This window comes from Punica granatum, chromosome 3 (assembly GCF_007655135.1).
Source record: "Punica granatum isolate Tunisia-2019 chromosome 3, ASM765513v2, whole genome shotgun sequence".
Classification (NCBI taxonomy): Eukaryota; Viridiplantae; Streptophyta; class Magnoliopsida; order Myrtales; family Lythraceae; genus Punica; species Punica granatum.
In genome coordinates, this window is record NC_045129.1 from 11,459,592 (window position 1) to 11,483,313 (window position 23,722).

The following is a 23,722-nucleotide window of genomic DNA, read 5'->3' on the forward strand; positions in this document are numbered from 1 at the left end:
GGGTTTAGGGTTTCAGGGTTTTCAGGGTTTTTGGATTTTAAGGTTTTAGGATTTAGGGTTTTAGGGTTTAGTGTTTTAGGGTTTAAAGATTTAGGGTTATTAGGTTTTGCAATCGAAATTTGATATTTTACCATCGGATTCATTTGATAGGATATATGGATTTAATGTTATGAGATTTATTTGATAAAATAAGATTAAGGGTATGTTAGGTACTATAAAATTAAAATAATTACTTGATGAGATACTGTTTTAATATGATAGTATTGGTTGGCTTATTCCAGTGTTATCAAAAACGGACCGGACATTGAACTGGCCGAGATATTGGTTCATGGTTTGGAGTTCGATGAGTCAAATCGCATGTTTAATTATAAAATAAATAAATAATTATTATTTAAAAAAAAATAATATAAAGTACAAGAAAACTCCCCCCTCCTTATCTCTCTCATCGACAACTGTGTCCAAACTTCCTCACTACATAGCCTTTTCTCTTATCACAGCTCCTCCTCATACTCTCTCTCTCTCTCTCTCTCACTCACTCTCTCTCATCATCCATGGCTTCTCGGAGCGGCTGCAGCTATTTCTTCTTCTTTTTCTTCTTCATTGTCTCTCTGATCCACCGGTTCCATGCTCAAGCCATCTCCTTGCCGAACACATTCCTCCTCCCGGTCACCAAAGACGCCTCCAGCCTCCAGCCTCCAGCACAGGGTAAACCATCAATGGATTAAGAGATTGGCTTAACTCTAAGAAGGCACAGCGTGAAGGCAGCACTACAAAGCCTTGATAAAAAGCTGATGATTACTTAAGAAGGAGCAAGGCAACGAGGAGCAAAGTCTCCTTCATAACAGTACGGCTGGAGTAAGAAGCCAAAAAAGACAAGGGTTAATTTAAACCCCAGTACCTCGCCAAGATCCGCCCCAGTGGTGATTCTCCGCCTCCCCTTACCCTTGTCCTCGATCTCAGCGGCCCCAGCCTTGGACCTCCTACGATGCCGTGAAGATGAAGACTAGGGTCTAATAATTTCATTTGGCCTTTTGAGTTTTTTTATTTTTCAGATTTACCTTTAGGTCCTCCATGTTTAAAAAATTTTGAACCCATCCAACCAGCCGGTTGACATGTGGATTTGCCTAAAAACCGTCCGATTTTTAAGTTCATCGCTCTATTATGTATTTTTTATTTTTAAGCTAATCAGACCGAATATAGGTCCGATTTCCGGTTCGACCGGTCGAACTGTTCGGTCCAGTCCGATTCTGATAATAATGGCTTATTCTATGCCCTTAGGACATAGAATAAACAAACCCTTGAATTATATATGCATACACATTAAAAAGGAAAAAGAAAATTTGGCTTATTTCCTAATTTAAATTTCGTGTAACCAGAAATTTTAAAGGATCAATTTTATCTTTTTCAATCAATAATCAAGTTTCTCCTTAACATATGTATCTTCTTTGGTGAGTTTCATCTCCTCATCACCCTCTCTCCTCTCTATCTATGTTTGTGGCGGCCTTTGCACGCTCAAAAGACGGGAAAAAAAAGAAGTAAAGGCGATGCATGAAACGGCGCCTCTGGCATGGGAATTATTAGAAAAAATTTCTCAAGCAACACCGTGGAGAAGTAAACATTAAAATATCTTTTTAAATTTTTCACAAATAATTACTTACATAATTTTAAATTGTAAGGAGATTTGGAATAATTAAAAAAACTTTCACATTTTTTATGTTAAAAATAAATTCCATGAGAGGTGCGATTGATTGGCTAGCATACGATTTGGTTGCCATATTGTCTTTTATCCTTGTTTTACACATACAATTTGAATAGAAAAAACTCTAAGGTTTATTTATTGGTGCACTAGATTCTACGAACAACTAAATTTTATGATTTATCTACATTACAAATTGGAAAAAGAAAGCTACTGGTTGACTTTCTAATTCCAAAATTATCCTTAGTCAAATTCTTTAAAAAATTAATAGATACTAAATTTAGGGGTGATTTATAGTTTTACCTTTCCAAGTCCCATTCATTCCACTTTTTTCTCCTATAATTTTTCTCTCCTCTCTTTCCCTCTCTTCATCGTCCATTCCATACCGGCCCAGAAGAAATATGTTTCAATCTTAGTTATACTTATATAATTATTCATATTTAAATTAAATTTCATATAAAACAAAGAAATATTTTACATGTAAAGCGTAATGCGGGTTTATTATTTATTTTGATTAAATAATTATATCTATTTTCGAAATATAATTCAAAATATGCTCAACATCCGTGAAATATTTATGAGTTGAAATATTTTAAGGATTATTATTTACTGGTCGTGGAGCCCGTGCATTGCATGTGATCAAATGTGATGTAAGTTGTTCAAAATTATATTAACAATCAATAGCAATATATTATTAGACATATAAGATTATGATAATTTAATTTCTTGAATAAGATAAAACAAATTACATAAAAGAAGAGAACGCAATATATGTTTTGAAAAATTCAATATTGTCAAAATTACGAATAAAAAATTTAAAAAAAAAATTCAACCATGGCGGGATGAAATTCTATCTTCAATATTATCAGGATTCATATGGTGTTACATTGTGTCTTATATTTACGCTTTACCACATACACAAAATTAGAGAACCCTAAAATTCTACGAAAGTTTATGTGTGAGAAAAGTAAAAAGTTGAAGAACTCACATTCAAAAGTCTAACCAATATACATACTACTATAAACTTGCGTGCTTTTGAAAAATTGAAGAAATATAATGGTACTGGTAGCAATTTTTTTTTTACTAGTCAGATCTCTACTATTTATAGTGTATCGCATAGAGTATAATATATATAGTACATCAAGTCTCTGTCTATAAAAAAAATATGATCTGATTTGCTTTTTGAAAAACAAATATAAAACATAGTCGAATTTATTTTTTGAAAAGTAAATGTGATCTTACGTGATTTGTTTTATCTTGATCTTTTCATGAAATCTTATATCATATCTTATATATCATGCTATTATTTGAGTAAAAGTTCAATTTTGTAACTACCACCTTATTAATAGGATGTGTTTAAAAAGTCGAAAGTACCCCTGGTATTTATAATTCAAAAAATGAGAAAAATAATGACCGGGTCTATAAATCTATATCTATATGTTTTAGAAAATAAATTTCCTTTTTCCAAAAAAAAGCTCAAAACACGAATGACCAATCCTAGAATCTATATTTATATGTTTTAAAAATAAAAATAAAATTTTTTTCCTGAAAAACTTAATAAATCGAGAAAATAACTACCGATCCCACATATCTATATTTATATGTTTTAAACTTTTAAAATTAAAAGATCAAACACATCTTTTAGAAAAAAAACTCAAAAAATAAGAAAATAATGAATACTCCCACAAATTTGTAACTATATATTTTTAAATTTCAAAATTGTGCTTATATTAGAAAAAACTTAAAATATTGAGAAAAATTCATTTAACAACGGAGCTTTCTAATGCCATTTGACCGAGCTCACCTTAATCTTGTTTCATATATATGTATATATAGTTGATTCCGTGGGTTGACATGCAATGTATAACCCATAGGTAGGTGTAACCTTTCGCTCAATATTAGAATACCATGGCCAAACTCTTGTTTATTGAAATAAATACAGTAATTCATGAAATATATATTTATCATATATATATAAATAATTAATAGCATGAAAACTATTCCTAAGCGCTTTCATGCCGGCACATTATTATACTAATACAAGGACAACTAAGGTAGGATAATGTTGCTTTCCCCAAAATGATTTATTATATCCTTATCGTTAATTAGTCAATCAGTTAATAAATGAATTACTTAAAATGCTTTGCATTTGGATGACTTCAGCGTACATTACGATTGCTAGGCGGTTCGGCTTGGCAGGTGAGGCTCTTCTTTTTTCTTTTTTCTTTTTTTTTCTTTCTTTTAGTTTTTTGATAAATTTGAAAGTATTATTACGGCTAAAGTTACCACATTGTAGAAGTTCATGGTTCTTAGGGACTCAAGCCCCATTACAGCTAAAATGAACAGTAAACAAAATAGCTAAGTCATCCGGCAAAACTCCTCCAAAACGCGCCAATGCATCAACACACTTATTTGCCTCCCAATATATATGCTACGGGAAGATAACCTCAAATTGTTGACTCAACGTCCTACAATCACGAATCAAGGGCCTAAGGATGATATTCGAACAATTCTACCCCCAGACCCATTCAACAAGAGTTTTAGCATCGAGTTCAACATAGAGTTTCCGAATATTGTAGTTTGTCGCAGGTGAGGCTCTTCGATACAAATTTTTTGCTTTTGTGGTTATTTCAATTTTTTCCCTGAAGTTTGCCCCATGTCTCAATTCACACTGGCGTTGTATTTCGGTTATCTTTTTAATTTAATATTTCAATTTCAAATATAGATATATTATTAAGTATTTTTATATACTTTCATTATTTCAATATAGAGTTTCTTATTAATATAGTGGTTTTCATTATTAATATTAGGAATATTATTACAAGATGTCTTAAATATAGTCTATTAGGAAATATTTAACTCATAAAATGTCAACATTTAATTGGGTAGCTATCTGATTTAATTGTGGTAATCTACTCTTGTAAACTTTATACAATTATATATAAAACTAGCTTTTTTGACCCGTGCATTGCAGGAGATATTTACTACAAAATAATTAATTCTTTCTTTTATAGTATATAATATCAAATAATTATATCCAAATATCTTAAGGAATTGTGATTAATTCATATATTGCTACTATATTAGAGGAGTAGTGATGTTACTATTTTAAAATGATCATTTCTCCAATTCGGTCAAAAATTAGCATGCCAATTTTTGAGGATAAATTTGTAATTATATTAACTTCTGAGGATATATGAAAATTAAAATATTTCACGTCCAAACATATTCATGCATATATATTAAAATTATTAAGAATTATTTATAAACAGGTAATTTTTATTCATTTATCATTAATTAGTCCTATTCAATCCTAATTATATATTTCATTTATATAAAAATTATTAAGTATTTTTATTTATAAACTCTTAATTTTAATGCATTTATTATTAATTTATTCCTATTTATTCTCAATTATATATATTTACAATTATATCTCTATTTATTACATTGTATTTAACTTTATATATATATATTTATATATATAATATATTTATCTTTTTATCCTATGATATTACAACATTTATCTTTATGACCTTATTAATTATCATGTGATCCAGATTATATATATATATATATTACATTAGTTTATAGAAATAATATGACATCCATTTGGTATTAATTATATTATCACATATATTATTATCACGACAATATATAATATCACTTATAGATCGAGATTTTTTCATATTCAAAGAGTACGCATTATGTATATTTTCATGATTTATGTTATCATTGAATTTTATATGCTGTTTATATGCCTGTAAAAATTGTAACTATTCCAACATTACCTGTTAATTAAAATAATTAAAATTTTATCCATGCACTATGCTCGTAGAGCGCAAGATTCCACATAGTTTCTCACCAAACAGGACCGAGATTTTCATGTATGTTCCGCAACTTTATATGCACTATTGCATCCTCTTTCCCCATATACATTTTGAATTCTTATTAAAGTTTATTTATTTTTATTATTTATATATATACGCATTTCTTTTTAACAAGCAAAAAGTTTATTTAGTTATATATACATTATTCTATCCTCGTTTCTTCATCCTTAATATTTGCTAAAGCAGTGTAGTGTTACTGGTGCAGGTATAATAAACAAGATGACCAGATCAAATATTTCTGACAAAAAAAATAATGAAGACATAAAAATTTGTTGATAAAATACAAAAGTGGCTAAAACCTCAGCCAACAGAACCGAAGAATTTTCACAATATCAAATTACATATAAGGAGACATGACCAGCATCCTTAAGTTCATATAATCCGCCTCGGAGAAGTATTATGCTTACCGCTCACTATGTTACAATGGACAACCTCAAGATTAGAGACAATGGGAATTTACAGAGACTGACCGTCAAGTATGTTCACTTTAATCAATTGCCATGGGAGTAATTCGCCTCTTTGCTGGTTTATTTGGGATGGAAGAGCTTCTCGAATCTGATGACACCTCTTTTGGCTTATCGGTTTGTACTTCGGCTTTTGAACCCAACGCTTCTTTCGGCTTATCAGTTTCTACTTCGGCTTTTACAGTAACATCATCAATCGACATCTCCTCTGCTTTCTGATTTTGTGCCTTTTCTGGATCTGCTGGCACATTCTTTTCTTCTGAAGAATCTGAACAGATATAGGACAGATGAGTATCTAGAGAGACAACATGTATTTTATATATCATGTGCGTATAAGAAGGAACGAACCTGAAAGTGCGACTGGACATCCCAATTCATCATTTTCGAATTCCACTAAGGTGCAGTAACCATCTTGGGAGGAAAGTGCCAGAAAACGGGCATTGTGCGACCTTCCAACATCACATCAGAGCAGTCAACCGAAATAAGATTATTTGATAAGAAATGTAATTGTTATGGAAGGAGTATAAACTTTACCAAGCAATGTCAGTTATGGCTGCATAGTGAAGGCCTGCCAAAATTGCTATAGGGGGGATGCTTTCAGTGTCGTAAATGTACAGAGAATTCAGAGTAGCCACAGCAAAAACAATCCGGTAAGGGTGCTTGAAGAACCGAGCTGCAAAAACCGCCACAGGAAATTAAAGGTCAACGATGCACATGGGAGCAAATTATATTTGTCACATGCAGCAGCATCTGTGAACAAGTACCTGAGTTTGATCCTCGAAGGCTAAAAACAACAGGACAAAAACGAACGACAACAATAGGTTTGTTGGCTCCGGGTAGCTGTAGAGCTGGTCTGCATCAGAAAAAGAAAAGGTAGAATGTTAATGAACATATAAATATATTTATATTGATTAAGTAGGTGAAAGAACATAAAAGAGAATTAACAGCTATGCAGTTAATTTTTTTCATGAATATCATACAAGATGCGCGTTTAACTTTCAGACAGGTTTCTTCAAGTGGGTAAATATTCTTCAATACAAAAAGAATGACCGGCAACTAAATGAGCACCAAGTAGAAATGCCTTGCCTTGAAAGATCTTTCCTGGAGAGTATATAAGCAGTATTTATGGGTTCTGATGAAGGTGACAATTTGCAAGAGCCTGCAGTTTAAAGGTAACAAATCATCCACCAGATATATAGAACAAAGTCGAAGCTCGTCATAATTGCCAATACTTTGCACTATGCTCAGGTCCATACCGGCGGGAACTAGTAAAAATGATCCATCTGGGGCCCAGGCTAATCTTCGAAAGAATGATGGCAATGTTTCATCGTGAAAGAGATGATTTTTCACGCCCTGTCAGAAAGTGCAAATTAGGTTTGGCAATCTAAAAATGCGATAACAAGGATGTCTTGCGCACCTTATACCTTAGAATCATCTGATGACTGCTGTTCAGCCTTGGTAATTACGTGTTGACATGAATAAGTCACCTTCTCAGCAATTTTTCCTTCTGTTTGAGGTTTTTTAGCATAAATTCGACAAGTTCTATCAGAACTGAGAGATGCAACATACTTGGCCAAGGGATCCCATGCCACCCCTTGAACATAATGGAAATGGCCATCCAAAATCTGATGGACAGATCCTGAGAACATAGAAGACTATACAATAATGTGATCTGCAGCTATCAATTGTAATTGAAAGTTGTCGTGATGAGCTCTAATACCTTTATTTACATCCCAAATGATGCAAGAATTATCAACTGATCCAGATATAAGGTATACACCATCCTTAGACCATTGAAGGTCCAACACATCCTTCCGGTGAAATCTACATCAAAAGTTCAGTTCGGTTAAAATCAAGACTCAACATGACTACGATCATTATCACAAATCTTATATCCGAGGTAGTTTTTCTCTTTTTCTTTGTTCATTTTTTCCCCCCTTTATAAGTTTATATCTCCTACATGAGTAGGAAAAAGTGAATTCCACATTCACATTCCTACGCAGCATGTATTGATCTAAAAATTCCCAAACTGCAGCTAGCGAATGAAATCATTCAATTGGGCAGCTAGCCAAAAATTCCTTATATTGGGCAGCTTAATCTAGTTGGATTTAAACCGACATCAACGAGCAAATTCTATTTTATAGTATAGCAGCTTCCATTGGGAACAAAGAACCAAGAAAGATACAATTTCAAAGCTAAATAAGAGGAATCCTTACGATAAAGTCTTAAAAACTTTCCAAGCTTGACCAGATTCTACTTGGTGGAACTTCCAGATTAGCAGCTCTCCTCCTGGGAAAAAGAAGAGGGAGAATTTAGACAATTCTGGCTGTCAAGTTGAGGAAGGATGATCATGAATAAATGAAGATTATTTCTGTTATAGCCAGGATGCTTGAAAGGGGTCGAGAGAGGGATACTGTACCATCAGCACCAGAGGCTAGTTGCTCTCCTGCAGATAAAGGAAAAGGCTTCTATCACCAAAAAGGAAAACAAAAAAGGTAAAATATCTTCCAACTCCCCAGTTAAAAACTCTCACAAAACTAAGGGCAGTGAACCCATTAAGCAGAAGAAAACTGTGAAATATGACTCAGAGTATGCCACCGGAATCCTCATATAGCCTTTGTGAGCGCTCATGACAAAATCCCTTATTTTGAAAAGAATGGGAAATTCTTACCAGATGGAGAAAATCGGAGGGCATTTACGGCTGAGCTATGATAAGATAGGCTGCTCTGGTAGGAAGCTGCAGGGACTTTCTTCTCCGCTTCACAAACCATAAGCCATAGCTGAAAGAACATGGCATTGAATTGTAACTATTAATCTACCGGACAATCAGGGCAAACAAAAAAAAACAGTTTAGAAAAGAAAACAGTTACAGAATAAATTGGACAACATCCTCGAACCAGAATATCATCCAATCTAGTTTGGAGCTGAACAAGACATTGATGAAGGTGAAATGTAGCATAGGGTAGGCTGGTACATTATGCAGTTTTAAGAAAAAATCGAACTTTGTAACTAGTAAGAGTATCAATTTGTTACTCTATGAGACGATCAAGAAGTAAAATTTAAAAGCAGGATCTAAGAATTTGAGCAATTTTCCAGTCAGTATGAATCACTGTCGCCAGAATAGAAGCTGAACAGAGAGATAACTCGAAGACCAAAAGCAATCGACCAAAAGAACTGGCAAGAAGAAAAACCACAAGTAGGAATTAGTACCTTGATGTCGAAGTCCGCACCGCCGGTGGCGAGAAGACCGGTGGTGGGGTGAAAATCTAGGGTTAATACCGGCTTTGTCTCATGCCAATTTATCTGCACAGTGCCTCCCTTCATAATTACACTTAGAAATCTGCACTCAGCAGCCGAAAATAGGAGCAAATGCTGCTCGATTTGAGGTTCAGTGCAGGACTACAATGGCGGAAAGTTTCAAATTTAGGGTTTGCTAATTGGAGGAAGAAGAAGTAGCGGACGAGGAAGAGATGGCTTGTTTGTTTGGCGCGAGGGGCGTTTGATTTGGCGGGAAAGCAAAGTTACTGGGCCCCCGGTCTGATTGAAATTGGGCCTCATGGGCCCAAATTGACTACTTCGTTTGGACTTGGGCCTAACTTGAGAGCCCATGGAGCCCAATTCCCAGGCATGATTGACTCAATACTTGGAACAAATATTCACGACATGCCAAGCACCAGGTGCTATGTGTAACTCCCGATCAGATCGTGCCACAGCATAATTGCCACCTTACCGGAGTAAGGCTCGATACTGGTAAGACCTTTAACCTGGGAAATTGATTAACGCGAGTCCTCGAAGTAGAGGAAAACCAACATTTGGTAACTAGACACACAGTGAGATGGAATGTTGCTTCTTTCTTAGGCCGAGGGTCCAGTTGCTGATGCTTATTGTGTATCCATATCTTAGATGGAAGTAGGAGTTCGTATACACAAACCAGTTCGAAAAGATAGAACGTGCAACATCGCAGGGAATGCATATTTCTTATACAACAGAAACGCTCTAAGTTATTATTCAAGAAACAGAATGGTCTATGCATATCCAAGAGAAATAACACAGTAGTTTTTATGTTCATAATAGAAGAAGAGAAAAACCGACACGCCAAATTACAAAAGAGGATCACTCTCCGGCAGCAACTTTTATTCGTATAACATGATCGCGTTCATCTCCCACTAGTAAGTTCTTCCGACATATACAGAACATAAACTTCCAATGGAATTGGCCTCATCTCTAGTCCATTCTAATAATGCACCGGATACTCTCCCCGTTAAGCATGTAGTCGAATGCCTTGTTGATCTCGGAGAGGGTGACTTCATGAGTGATGAATTTCTCCAGCTCGAGCTCCTGTGCATAATAACATTTCAAGCAGAAAAGGTCAGCCGGGAATTTCTAGTCAGATGATAAATCAGCTGAAAGGAGTCCTTCAGGAACAATACAATACCAAGAAAGTTCTTTGGCGGGCAAAAAGGCTTTCAAAAACTTAATGGGTTTAGGATTAAGAGAGTCCTCGGCGAAGACAAGTTTCTGCTCATTTACCTTCTTCAAGTACATCTCAACAACTGAAGGGAGGTCAGTCCGCGGCTTGTAGTTGCCGAAGAAGGTACCCTTGAGAGTCCTCTCATTCAAGAAATTCATCGGGTGGGATTTGAAGGCATCGTCTTTGTTCGGCACACCAACAAGTACAGCTACACCCCATCCCTGAACAAAATAATAATAGAAAGAACATGTTAAAAGTGAAAAATAATAATAATAATATATGTAAGCCGGATAGAAGAAATCATAAAGGTTGAAAGTTTATCAGGGACTATACATCATGGACACATTCGAATGCAGAAATCATGGCATTAATATTCCCAGTGCACTCAACACTTCGATCGACTCCTCCATCCGTCATTTCAGCAATCACCTGGAGATCAAAATCAAGATTAGACCGAACATGATGGTTTCAGTCTGCAATTCTTGTGTAATGGTTTATCTATTTCTTTCTAACCTCCTGCACAGGCTTGTCGTAGTCTTTTGGGTTCACAAATTCAGTAACACCGAACATCTTGGCTGATGAGAAAGGAAGAATTAAACCATCAGAAAAGCCATATAAGAATAGTTAATATTGATATTAGGAATAGCAGATATAATCGGGTTTATAACCCTCTCACCTTGATGGAACCTTTTTGGGTTGAGATCGACACCGATGATCCTCGAAGCTCCAGCAATTCTAGCTCCTTCAGCGGCCTAGTTAAAAACCAGATAACAAAATTTATAACCGACCTTCCTAGAGTGACGGCAAACAACTTACGAGAGCATTGCCAGCAAAATTTAATAGCCAAGATACTCACAGAGAGGCCAACGGCTCCGAGTCCAAAGATGGCCACTGTAGAACCTTTTGGAGGCTTTGCGACATTCAAGGTCGCCCCAAGACCTGAAATAAGATGTTAGATTCCTGTCAGATGAAGAACATTCTAAAACATTTCATCGTAAGTGCCTACTTTTTTGTTTCATTTTTTTTTTCTTGTCAGAGGGGAAAACAAAAGTATGAGCTTTTTAGAAATGTGATTGCAACCACTGACCTGTAGAAACTCCACAGCTGAGAATGCAAACTTTGTCAAGGGGAGCAGCAGGGTTAATCTTCGCAAGACATCCTACATGGACCACAGTATACTCGCTGAAGGTGGAAGTCCCAACGAAGTGATAAATGGGCTTCCCATTGATGGAGAATCTCGACTTGCCATCGTTCAGCATCACTCCTCTGTCAGTGTTTATCCTGAGAAGGTCGCACATGTTGCTCTCCTCCGATTTGCAATGCCGACACTCCTTGCATTCCCCTGTGAACACGGGCAGGACATGGTCTCCGGGCTTCAGCTCTGTCACGCCCTCACCCACACTCTCCACGATCCTAAAGAATGACAAAGCAACAATTCTTCAGCACATGTTTTTTTTCTTGGCCTTGGCCCATGAAATCAGGTAACTCCATGCCTCTGAAACAACTATGGGTGGCCACTCTGGAAAGCAAAGGAATAATGCACCCAATATCTGCTCCCTCGAGTACTCAACGAATTCGTTGGGTTCAGCTAAGTGCATACTGGCCAAACATATAAGAAAAGAACAAAAACTAACACGCAAAAGGCGATTATATACATACCCCGCTGCTTCGTGACCGAATATCCTGGGGAATACTGGGGTCTGTCCCTGAAATTTGAAAAGCAAATTGGCTGAGAATGAATTTAGCAAAGAATGAACTCAAGAACGCAAATGTAAAAGTTTTTTTTATTGGCCACGGTTAATTGATCTAAAGGCTTAAAGCTTGTAGATGATATTCTTTGATATCATGTTACATTTTTGAATCACTAAAACTGATCCATCAGGCTTTAAGCTTGACCAAGGTAAGTGCATAGCATGGTCCAGACATACACAGCTTCAAGCACGAAAATAGGAGTTACCTTGGCCTCCCAGAAGTAGACATCGGTGTGGCAGAGGGCGGTATAGAGGACCTTGAGACGGACCTCCATTGCTTGCGGAGGAGCCACCTCCACTTCTTCTATGACCAGCGGCTTCCCTGCTTCCCATGCCACGGCGGCTGCATTGCATAGAGAAGAGAACCCCATAAGTTGGGTCGGCAGTGTGGCTTATAACCTCACAGGAGAATTAACGAACCACATGACCAATTTCATTCCTAGTATTTCTCAAGAACACGAAGGAGAAACCAAAACAATATTCGATAAGCTGCCACGATCAAAGTGCCAGTACAAAGGTCAGTTGGGCAACTGATTCTTTCGGAAATGGGGCATCAATCATTGAAGGGCACTCGAAAAGAAGACATAAGCAGCTAAAGAGAGAGCAAGTTGCAAGCTAAAGGAAGAAACTTCCACGAGAAAAACGAAACCCAATTGAGAGACATAAAAGTAGTGGTTTCATTAACATATAAGGAGACAGTACCTCTGCAGCGTATGACTTTCCTGTCAGTGCACGACATGTTTTAGTAGCAAAGATCTTATGATGTTCTTGGCTGTTTATCCGAGCGTTGACAATTGACAAAGAATGTTCTGGTTGTGTTGTAGGGAGAAGGGAGCGAGTGAATTGGGTATTTATAGGACGTGGTGGAATTTGGAGAATCTGAGCTGCCATCGTTATTAGAAGCACCAATCAGTTTGCGAAGTGGGGAAGGAAGGAGAGGGAAAAACCATGGAAGAAGGACACTGTTTTCCATTCCCGGGAGTTGGACGGGGCTGCTGTTCCTCTTACTGCTCTGCTACTACCGGCGCCTCTGTATTTATTCCCAGTTTCTGGTTTTGCCTTTTTTGTCAACCCATTGACTTTCAGCTGCTCCGTCATGTATTATGCATATGCATGTACTATATCAATAAAAAAAGAAAAGGATAATTTAAAAAAAAAATTTCTTAGTAGATTTCCAGACTTGAATCTTATAAATAGAGACAATCCATATCGATAAAGCTTTACTCGTTAACGGGCCGACCTGACTCGAATTGAATTAATCGAGTGAGATCCTTTGAACTTTTGGATGTCATTGTATAATTAAAAAAAAAAGGCGTACTATTTAAAATTTCCTCTTAAATATTATTAAAATTGAAAGAAGTTGTAGATTTAAACATATACTTTTAAAATAATTTTGTTTATAGCCAACTCTAACTCCTTTAACTTTTCCATTCCATAATATTTTTAAAAAAATTACAAATATAAATTAATATTAGAAAAATAAAGAAAACAAAAAATAAAGGAAAAAGTACAAAAACTCTATTTGTAATTAGGGATCGGACAAATTGGACTTTGTGTTTTTCAATGGACAATTAACACCCCGTGATTTACTCCATTAAACATAAAGAACTTCACCTCTATTTTTTCTTCACTTTTGGTCCTCAACCTTTAATATTTTTGTTTACTTTTTGTCCTAAACTTTTTTCTTTATCTTTTTTATCCTCAACTATCAAGAATTTTTCGCTTTAGTTCTAACGAAGGGAGGGAGGGGCTGAGGCCGCAAATCGGCGATCCCAACCCCACTCTCGTGGTCACCAATGTCTTATGCGGGTGCTGGCGAGCATGGGGGTGGGAATCAGCGTCCCCAGCCCCCAAATTGGTCAAGACCTCGAGTTGAGGTCCCAACCATTTTGGGGGCACCCACAAAGGTCGCTGATGACCACGAGGGTAAGGTCGAGGTCATCGATTGGTAGCCTTAGCCCCTCCTTCCCTTCGGTAAGACTAAAGTAAAAAATTCTTGAAAGTTGAAAATCAAAATGATAAAGAAAAAAGTTCAATAAAAATGTTAAAGATTGAGAATTAAAAGTAAAGAAAAAGTAACGGTGAAGTTTTTTATGTTCCATATAGTAAACCTCATTATGTTAATTATCTCTCGAAAAAATACATAATTCAATTTCTCAAAATATCTAATCACAGAGGGTTTTTGTACTAAAAGTAAAAGATCATTAAAAGACGAAAGAAATGAGAAATGGAAAGAACAGACTTAGAAGTCCAGTTGGACCCCACCATTTGTTTCCTTTGTGCCAATCACCAACGGGCTCCATGATTGTCGCGGACCTCATCTGAGGTACTGTTATTGAGGTTCTTTCTATGTCCCCACTCTCTATCTTCATCTTAGAGAGAGCGTGGAAAAGGGAGATGGGGGGTCCAATGCCGGTTACCACCGTGCTAAAATGGTCGACAGTATCATCAATGCCCCGCATCTTCTTTATTTTTATTTTTTTCTTGATGGGACTTTTTGAAATTATTTTTATATTTCTTAAAATTAAAAAGAGAAATAACGAAAAACATAATGGAAAAGGGGGAAATTTAAGAGAAAATCGGAAAACTTAACAAAAAAAATAAAATTGACTATAACAAAATAATTGAGAAAGCACGTTTTTAAAGTGTGCAATAATTATGATAATTTAATTATGGTAAATTAATTTTTTTCAATTAGTACCATTCGGATCCACAGGAATCTGTTACTCTTCATTAGTCTTTAAATTCTTAAACATGAAGTTACATGCTGATCTTTTAATAATAATATTAATATGGTAATTATTCCTTTCTATTGTCCATTACTTTTCTTTTTCGTTTTCAATTAATTGCATTTATTGTGGTCAAATAGCTACAACAAAAACTGGCTATATATATATGTATGATCCTGAACCAATCCTCACCCAAACCTCTCAATTTTTTTAAATGGAAAAGCCATGCAACATATGAGTTTGTCAGAGACACGGGGATGTTATTTATGTTTCAGTATTTTGTTACGTTGCTTATGATATTAAGAATTTATCCCTTCAAAAATTCCTCTTTTTTTTTTCTACAGGTGCAGGTTATGAGTTCGTCAAACAAAGTCATGAGTAATTTATTTATGTTTCTATTCTATAGGTGCGGGTTCTATTATCAAATTTATAGAGAAACAAAATTTTGATGTTGATTTTCACTGAATTATATTATAGACTTCAAATTGCAATTAGATGGTGGCCCAAAAAAAAATGTAATTAGATGGCATTTACTCTCATGCGTCTATCTAACATCATCTTCGGTTGATTTCTTACAGGAGGTGCTTGAATATACATGAATGATCTGACCTTTCTAGGTGACTACAACTTCCATCTTCTATTGATTTAGCTAAGTAGAAAGTACATTGTAGTGTGCCTGTGCAAGTTGCAAGGTAGCAGAATTTAGATATATGCTAAGAAATGTATAAACTGTAAGTGTATGTACATATTTCATTTGTTGTAGATCTATATGAATTCTCTTCATGTATGAAACAATTTGATGAAAACTTTGTTTACAAATGGTAATCCAATTTGAAGACATGGTCTCTGAACTTTTCGTGAATTTCTCTATATATATTGATTGTCTTTTAATGACTCTTTGGTTTTAAAAGAGCAAGATAACATGACCAGTATTAAATTCTTGTCATAACCAAGATTCTAACAAATTTTCATGATCCAAAATGATATATATAACATCGAATAGAGATATATTGGTGGCTTAAAATAAGAAATGAAAATTTTAAGACAAATGGTAATCCAATTTGAAGATTTGGTCTATGAAAGATTCAGTTTTTCTCTCTATATATTGATTGTCTTTTAATGATTTTTTGGTTTAAAAGAGCCAAAATATATTACTAGTATCAAACTCCTGTCATAACCCATATTTTAACAAATTTTCAATATAATATATATATATATATAACGTTGTTTAAAGATATATTTGTAGCTAGAATAAGAAGTGATAATTTTAAATGAGATGATTTTCTGGTGATCCAAATTGATGCAACATATGCACCCAAATTTCTTTCTCAAGATTAGGGTGCACAAATAATTTTCTATTTTTAATGTAAAACTTATAACCTTATGCTGCAACTTAACTAGAAAAACATTCAATAATATTTAATATTTCATTTATGGACCAAGGAGAATAAACTATCGTTTATACTATAATACTTTTCTTTCAGTTACAAAAATATTAAATATATAGTCATTATTTTACTTCAATGCACTCATAAGACATTTATAATTAGTCAAATACGAAAAGATAAATAGGGGTATAATTTTAAATACATATTTACAATTTATTGACATTAACTAAACTAGATAATGTACTCGCGCTATGCACGCAGCAAGGTAATATTAAATTCAATCACTACTTGATGAAAAATATGAGATAAATTTATTTCGTTCATGGATATAGATTTTGCATTTGCATTGCGCCCGGTATAAATTAGTCTTAATTAACATTAGATAAAAAGTGTTTCATTGATGACGAATACGTAATTCAAAATTTACAAAACAGTATTTATAGATTTTAATTTGATATATACTCAACTAAGTAAATATCGAATCCATTTATTTAGCAAAAAACAAAAGCTCAGATGCATTAAAAAATTGTGGGTGAAAATGAATAGGACGAAACAGGAGAGGGGAGAGAGAAGGTAAAACCGACATGAAACACTAACTTCTCTCTTTATATTGTAGTATAGATATATAAATTACCAAATATTTTATAAATCAACAAGGACCTTCATACGAAATAAATTAATATTTAGTTTATAAAATATTAATAGTTTTTAATATAAATTATAAATCAATATCAATAATTATCTTAATATATAATATTTTATAATAAATTTTTTTTTATAAAATTCTTGCAATGCACAGGTTCAATAGTTTAGTTTACTATAAAGTTGTCTTTTTCTCCTCCAATATGAGGCCTCCCTCGGATCTACCAATGGAAAGCCGTTACGGCCCTTCTGGTCCAAAACATTGTTTTGTGTACTGGGCCATTAATCATCGGGCCAGGCCTAATTGCATTGACCTGCCGGCTTTATTTTTACTGGGCCAGGCCATGTAGGAAGTACGTACCGCTTTTCTTCTTGTTGGCCACGAGTCCGTACCACCTTAAACTTAAACTAAGGCCATGTTGAATCCAAGGATACGTTGGACATGAAAGAGATGCATGATTTCCTGCAAAGAATGATCAATTTCCCCATGTCTTGTTGTGTAATGCTTGGACTTGGACAGGTGACGAAGAAATCTATGAGATCGTCGATCTATGGGAACATACAGTTAGAGGCACCCCGAGTATAATTAGTAAAGAGCGTCAGTCTCACTTGATGTTGCCCGGTTTAATGTTCTTTTAGGTAGAATGACCATCCTATGCTGGTGTTCATTTCCAAGAGTATTGAAGTTGAGGTGATGGTTAAACCATACCGAGGCCTGCGATGACTGGTTCCCGATATCATTGTTGGGATTCGCAAGTACTGGCAATATCAATTGGTGGTGGCAGTGGCAGACTACAACAGCATTCGACGTGGTCGGACTGATCCTAGAAACAAATCTGCAACTATCAAAATTAACTCGCTCATATATATCACAACAAATTAATTTACCTTCAAACTTTATTTCCATCAAACAACACGTGAACAAATCCATTTCATGGCATTTTAAGCTTAAGAAATAATAATAATAATAATAAATGTAATAAAATCTGCGTAATGTTAGAGACATATATATATATTAATTATCTTGATGTCGAGCACCCTAATCAAAATCTTCAACCTTATCTTATGCATATGGACTTCTAATAGGAAACCCTGTGATACGCGCGGCAGGAAAAACTAACATTATACGTATTATATGCGCCCCTGGCCCAAAAATGAAAGCACGTCAACCAACGAACAGTGTGCTGCGCCAACTTTGTATACCATAAGTCAAGTAATTAATCAAATAACTAATAAAATAATATGTACAAACGTTATCCTTAGTCATATGGATATTATATGATAAGGGAAGATTCTCTAACATGCTTTCGAATCTGCGACTGAAAGGAAGACGTCGATGTCTAATATAATACAGCGAATATCTTTAGAGAAAGGTTGTGTAGTGGCCCATATCATGGTATTTTTAAGATTCAATTTCTATCGATGAGAGTTTTCGTATTTTTTATTTCATTTTATTTTATCTATTAGATTCATTGACTTTCTTTGATGAAAAACTCTGAAATCAGATACCATGGAAAAGTTTCCAATTAAAATATACTTGCCGCATTTGAAACTACAAGCAACGGAGCATGTATATATATATATATATATATAATGGATTCAAAAGCCATATATGACTTGGCAGTTGGCATCCTCTTTTTAGGGCCCACAGAGACAGATATCTCCCTATTGGCAGCATGACATAATAAGCAATACTTTGGGGCCAATTGTATAACGTTAGTGCAACAAAAAGAGTGGTGCAATACCAGCAGTCCATCTTTTCAAAGTGCTAGATGACTATGTGCATGGTATTCCTGTTTTTACGAAATTTCGTTTCGGCCCCCGCGTACTCAAAAGGCTCCGTAAGGCCAAACCGATATTATGATGTAGAATCGGCCCCGGTATTATGTTATAATAATAAGCGCATTATTTGAACTTGCTAACGAGATTAGTTGCTTCTAAGTTCTCGTGTTCATTCCCATTTATAGAAATAATACGATGCGTTGTCACCATTACTGCGTATCGAATCTCAGTCTTGAATCGGAAAACAACATGTCCAATTAATAATTTCGTGTTAGAAATTAAATGAAAATCACGTGGATAACCAAACAGTGCAAGTTCCAATAGATTTACCATTCTGATGGGTTTAGCACCATTTTTTCGTTAACCCACTGGAAAATTCTCCTTCCTGATGGCGACTTGTTCTGCTTCTCCTCCAAGCAATACCGAACCCACTCGCTTACTACTGCACATAATACATTGTCTCTCCTTCGAATGTCTCATCTCCCACACTCCATCACTTTTCACCATGGAAATAGAGCAGCATCCCAATTTCAGACAGTCCTCCGCCCCGAGTAGCCCGAGTAAAATCAGCTCCAACAATGGAAAGGAAGCCGGTGGACAAACAGGTTTATCGTTCATGGCACCGGAGACGGGGGTTCCACCAGCAACTGTATGTGCTGATGAGAAGCTCTCGTGGCTGCGGTCTCAGATCATTGGTGCCGATGCGGAGTTCATGTCCCCATTTGGTAGGCGGCGGATCACTTACGCTGATCATACTGCCTCGGGGAGGTGCCTTCAATACATTGAGAACTTCATTGCCAATAATGTTCTCCCTTTCTACGGTAAGTGCACCTTTTGTTATTGTTACTCTCTTTCCATCCATATCCGAAGATCGACCGATTAGATAACTGACTGAGTCATGAAGAAGATGAGCTGCTATACTATTTACATTTTCACTTTCCTTGTCTAGAAGAAAATTAGATTGTCCCCTCATGAAACTAGCTTGATCTGATCTGAATATCTCTGTCCAAAGGGCCATCCAAACCAAATCTTTTATTAGAAGCTGTAGAAATACCTTTACGCAACTATATCTACCCGATGAGTGCAACGGATGTACAAGCAAAATCAGAGGACCCTCGGAACTCAAATTCATCTTCCAATAGGACTTTGATGTACAAGCAAAATCAGAGGACCCTCGGAACTCACATCGGCCATAGAATATGCCCTTCTTTTGACAAAAGGAGATTTCGATGTAGTCTTCCACTTCGAATAACATCCTTTCTTATGTGCAGGCAACACTCACACAAGTGATAGTTATGTGGGCCACATGACAACGAAGATGGTGCGTGAAGCAACCGAGTACATCAAGAGGAGCCTGGGAGGAGGACCCGAGAGTGCACTCTTGTTCTGTGGCTCAGGCTCAACAGGATCAATCAAACGGCTCCAAGAAGTCATGGGAATAGCAGTTCCATCAATCTTGAGGGACAGAGTCCTGAGTTGCCTTCCCATTGAGGAAAGGTGGGTAGTCTTCTTGGGGCCCTTTGAGCACCACTCCAACCTCCTGTCGTGGAGGCAGAGCTCAGCAGAAGTCGTCGAGATCGGTTTAGATGATAACGGGCTATTGGACATGGAAGAATTGAAGCAGAAGCTCGAGTACTTTAAGGAAAAGAACAGGCCCCTTCTGGGGTCTTTCTCTGCTTGCAGCAATGTGACAGGAATTTATTCTGACACGAGAGCGATCGCCAAGCTCCTCCACCAGTATGGAGCATTCGCATGTTTCGACTTCGCAGCAAGGTACTTTGTTTTACCTGAACTATCCCTTTAAAACCCAATCAGCTGTCTTATCAGTACTTGCAAAATTCATGACGTCTTGGTTAAATTTGCAGTGGGCCTTATGTCGAGATTGACATAAGACCTGGAGAGGTTGATGGATATGATGCGATCTTCCTGAGCTTGCACAAGTTCTTGGGTGGGCCGGGGTCCCCAGGGATCCTGCTCATGAGCAAGTCCCTGTATCTTCTTAGATCCTCTCCCCCTTCTACGTGCGGAGGTGGGACCGTTGATTATGCCAATGGCCTCGGGGAACAGGTAAATCTAAAACAATCGTGACCTTGAACCTGAACTGAAACCCGATTCAACTATCTACAATATCACCCTTTTTTTGCAGTGCACACTGTATATGGAAGACGTCGAGGAGAGGGAGAGTGCCGGGACACCCCAAATCATCCAAATAATCAGGGCAGCACTGGCCTTCTGGGTGAAGGACTATGTTGGCCACGATTCGATCAAGAAACTTGAACAAGACTACATGACAGAAGCGCTCAGGAGGCTGCTCCGGAACAGGAACATAGAGATTCTCGGCAACAAAACAGCTGATCGACAAGCTATCCTCTCGTTCCTGATATACTCGACGACTAATTGTCGTGATCTGAAGGAGGGGAGGGATGAGGCAGGGGAGCTTTACATGTGGACAGAAACCGGGAGCAAGAGGGACCAGCCGCTCCATGGGCAGTTCGTTGCGACTTTACTGAATGATCTATTTGGGATCCAATCGAGAGGCGGGTGCGCTTGTGCAGGGCCATATGGTCATGCTCTGCTCGGGGTCACAGAGGCTCAATCCTTTGCACTTAAATCGGCCATCGAAAAGGTAAAGTTCTTATAAAATTTTGCGCTGGGTCGGGTGAGAAAGTTAACATAACATGATAAATATTTAGTGCATTCCTGCTTTTTCAGGGCTACTCTGGGGTAAAAACAGGGTGGACTAGACTAAGCTTCCCCTACTACATGTCTCGTGAGGAATTCGATTTCATTCTCGCGGCCTTGGAATTCATAGCCACTTACGGACAACGGTTCCTTCCTCTGTACGACTTTAACCTCAAAACCGGAAGCTGGGCATTCAAGAAGAAGTCGCTCGTTGAGCTCGTAGGGAAGGACAGGAACTGTAGTTTCAGGGTCTTACCCTTTGCCGAAGCAATCCGGGAAACAGATATAGGTGAAGATCATTCCGATGGTTCCTATGGCAGGAACTCCAGAACAAAAAGTACCATCAACGGGTATTCGTCGTACTTGGGATGTGCCAAACATGTTGCAAGTCTATTGCCTAAGTTCCCGGCACCCCGTCGGCTCCGGGAAGACATTGAACCGAACCTCTTAGCCTTTCGAATCTAACTTTGAGAAATTATAGAAAACCATGTTAAGGTATTCGGTGCTAATAATTTATTTGCAAGATCCAAATTCTTATTGGACAATTTCGTCTATTATTAAAAATTCTGGTTGCCTTTCTTGTTCTTGTACTTCAAACATAACCATAAACCCGTCTATTCTAAAAGATTAATTTCATTAGATAAGCTGTGGTTTATTATTTGTTTATTAATAGTTACCTCGAAATTTATTCCTTGAGAAAAAAAATTTGCCAAATTCTCAGATAGTTGTGCAATTGCTCACAGATAAGGTGATGATTTAACACCAAAAATAATGACAGAGTGAAGGCAGCGCCTGGGACCCCCTGAATTGTACGTACGATGAGCTCACAGGAGTGCCAATCAACCAAGAATCTGGGTTTGGAATAAGGTGGGATTCTTGGATGGAGCGGCCTGTCAATCACTGATCGAAAAGCGGATTTAAGAAAGGCTTAGATTATAAAATGTTACATTCGAACAATTAAAGGGTCGTACTTGAACTTTTGGCTCAAATAGCAACTATCGGATCAAAAAATAAATTGGCGAAATGAATCGTAAAAGTTATAGAGAGAATGTGCGAATTTTATTTCACCTATATTTGGAAAGTGAAAAACTTGGAATATGTGAATAATAATTTCGGTGGATGATATGTGAATAATGTTATTTAATATAGACTTGTCAAAATTTGTTCTCCTCCTATTTAAGTCTTTCAGCTAGCTTGTTCTTTTACCTCAAGGAGGATACTGATCTTGAGTAATGAGTCTTTCCACCTCGTCAGTCCCTAGCTATATTCCCTAAAACTTGACATATTTCAATCTAGAGTTTTCTAATTTTATAAATTTATTGCTCTTTAAGAAATTAGAATGCTGATTTTTCTCAAAATTAATTTTTTTTTTCGACTTTTATGTCTGCATATGCTTGGATTTTGATGATTGGGGAGGGGGGGGGGGGGGGGGGGGGGGGGGGGGGGGGGGGGGGGGGGACTGCTACTTTTAATTTGTGTTCTAGCATATTATACACTAAAAAATGCATATTATACATATTACACACTAAAAATTGCGACAAACACGCATTGAAGTAATGATTTACCCTAGCATATATATTCTAAGAATCCTATTATGCATTTGTCGTCCAAGTACTGTTGGAAGGGAAAATCCCCAAACAATTCCTCATAGTTTGAAGCTAGCTATTAAGGGAGCTAGTATTTATAAACTTGACCATGGGAATTTGTCAGTAACTATGATTTTCTTCTGTGAGTTATCCTTTGATTATACTGATATATCGAATTTTAACAAGCCTTTGTCTTCTCCTTTCCTGTCTAGGCTTCTCAGCTGCTAGAAGAAGGACGGAAGCAAACGAAAATTATTGGAGTCCTCCTGCAAGATGAGGTATGACCATAAGACTGGGTAGAATAGTCAAGTCGTGCTATCTCTAGAAGAAAATGATTATGTAATGACAGGTTCCATAGAAGAGCTCGTGTATCGGAATGGTTAAGAAACACTCTTTCCTTTGATGGCGAGCTCGCCATGGAACTAGACCGATTGGGAAATGCAAGAGTATGAGCTGGATGAGAGTGATTTAGCCACTAAATGGTTTCCAAAACTTGTGTGTTGTATGCTATCTTCAAGAAGGTGGCTTACAACATGTAAACATCCTTTTGGGCCTCCTCTAGCATCTACATCACTATCATATAGCTACTACTCATGCATGATCCAATTGGTTTGGTTGTTATAGGGTGCTTTGCCTTAGTA

General features: G+C 36.6%; 3 protein-coding genes and 1 long non-coding RNA gene across 4 annotated transcripts; 1 reads left to right on the forward strand and 3 right to left on the reverse strand.

The window, feature by feature from the left end:
- Positions 1-315: 315 nt before the first annotated feature.
- Positions 316-1,023, reverse strand: LOC116199092. Its single transcript, XR_004155461.1, has 2 exons — positions 899-1,023; positions 316-776 (listed from the first exon to the last, which is right to left on the reverse strand). It is a non-coding gene; the product is annotated as an uncharacterized LOC116199092 (long non-coding RNA).
- A 4,814-nt stretch (positions 1,024-5,837) lies between these two features.
- LOC116198775 (chromatin assembly factor 1 subunit FAS2) lies at positions 5,838-9,524 on the reverse strand. The gene is made up of 12 exons (XM_031529006.1): positions 9,261-9,524; positions 8,722-8,830; positions 8,470-8,496; positions 8,267-8,339; positions 7,771-7,874; positions 7,475-7,689; positions 7,307-7,403; positions 7,137-7,209; positions 6,815-6,903; positions 6,585-6,723; positions 6,399-6,499; positions 5,838-6,318 (listed from the first exon to the last, which is right to left on the reverse strand). The coding sequence occupies exons 1-12, from the start codon at positions 9,372-9,374 to the stop codon at positions 6,074-6,076; spliced, it is 1,386 nt and encodes a 461-aa protein (XP_031384866.1). The 5' UTR covers positions 9,375-9,524; the 3' UTR covers positions 5,838-6,073.
- A 500-nt stretch (positions 9,525-10,024) lies between these two features.
- On the reverse strand, positions 10,025-13,241 carry LOC116202058 (alcohol dehydrogenase 2-like). The gene is made up of 10 exons (XM_031533570.1): positions 12,975-13,241; positions 12,479-12,615; positions 12,181-12,227; positions 11,609-11,934; positions 11,378-11,460; positions 11,198-11,273; positions 11,035-11,096; positions 10,855-10,950; positions 10,581-10,742; positions 10,025-10,388 (listed from the first exon to the last, which is right to left on the reverse strand). Exons 1-10 carry the CDS (start codon positions 13,009-13,011, stop codon positions 10,275-10,277), a joined length of 1,140 nt encoding a protein of 379 aa, XP_031389430.1. The 5' UTR covers positions 13,012-13,241; the 3' UTR covers positions 10,025-10,274.
- Positions 13,242-19,220: 5,979 nt separating this feature from the next.
- LOC116199096 (probable cysteine desulfurase) lies at positions 19,221-22,104 on the forward strand. Its single transcript, XM_031529393.1, has 5 exons — positions 19,221-19,634; positions 20,085-20,586; positions 20,679-20,880; positions 20,960-21,439; positions 21,526-22,104. Exons 1-5 carry the CDS (start codon positions 19,319-19,321, stop codon positions 21,958-21,960), a joined length of 1,935 nt encoding a protein of 644 aa, XP_031385253.1. The 5' UTR covers positions 19,221-19,318; the 3' UTR covers positions 21,961-22,104.
- Positions 22,105-23,722: the final 1,618 nt, after the last annotated feature.

Excerpts from the sequence above, each read along its gene's own strand:
- LOC116198775 (XM_031529006.1), bottom strand. The coding sequence starts at position 9,374 with ATGAAGGGAGGCACTGTGCAGATAAATTGGCATGAGACAAAGCCGGTA. Across the intron at positions 7,210-7,306 it reads ATTTTTACTAGTTCCCGCCG|GCTCTTGCAAATTGTCACCT; the intron begins GTATGGACCTGA and ends TTTAAACTGCAG. Across the intron at positions 6,724-6,814 it reads CCTTCGAGGATCAAACTCAG|CTCGGTTCTTCAAGCACCCT; the intron begins GTACTTGTTCAC and ends CGGTTTTTGCAG.
- LOC116202058 (XM_031533570.1), bottom strand. The coding sequence starts at position 13,011 with ATGTCGTGCACTGACAGGAAAGTCATACGCTGCAGAG. Across the intron at positions 11,935-12,180 it reads TTCGGTCACGAAGCAGCGGG|GATCGTGGAGAGTGTGGGTG; the intron begins GTATGTATATAA and ends GTCATTCTTTAG. Across the intron at positions 11,461-11,608 it reads CAGCTGTGGAGTTTCTACAG|GTCTTGGGGCGACCTTGAAT; the intron begins GTCAGTGGTTGC and ends ATCTTATTTCAG.
- LOC116199096 (XM_031529393.1), top strand. The coding sequence starts at position 19,319 with ATGGAAATAGAGCAGCATCCCAATTTCAGACAGTCCTCCGCCCCGAGT. Across the intron at positions 19,635-20,084 it reads TAATGTTCTCCCTTTCTACG|GCAACACTCACACAAGTGAT; the intron begins GTAAGTGCACCT and ends TCTTATGTGCAG. Across the intron at positions 20,881-20,959 it reads CCAATGGCCTCGGGGAACAG|TGCACACTGTATATGGAAGA; the intron begins GTAAATCTAAAA and ends CTTTTTTTGCAG.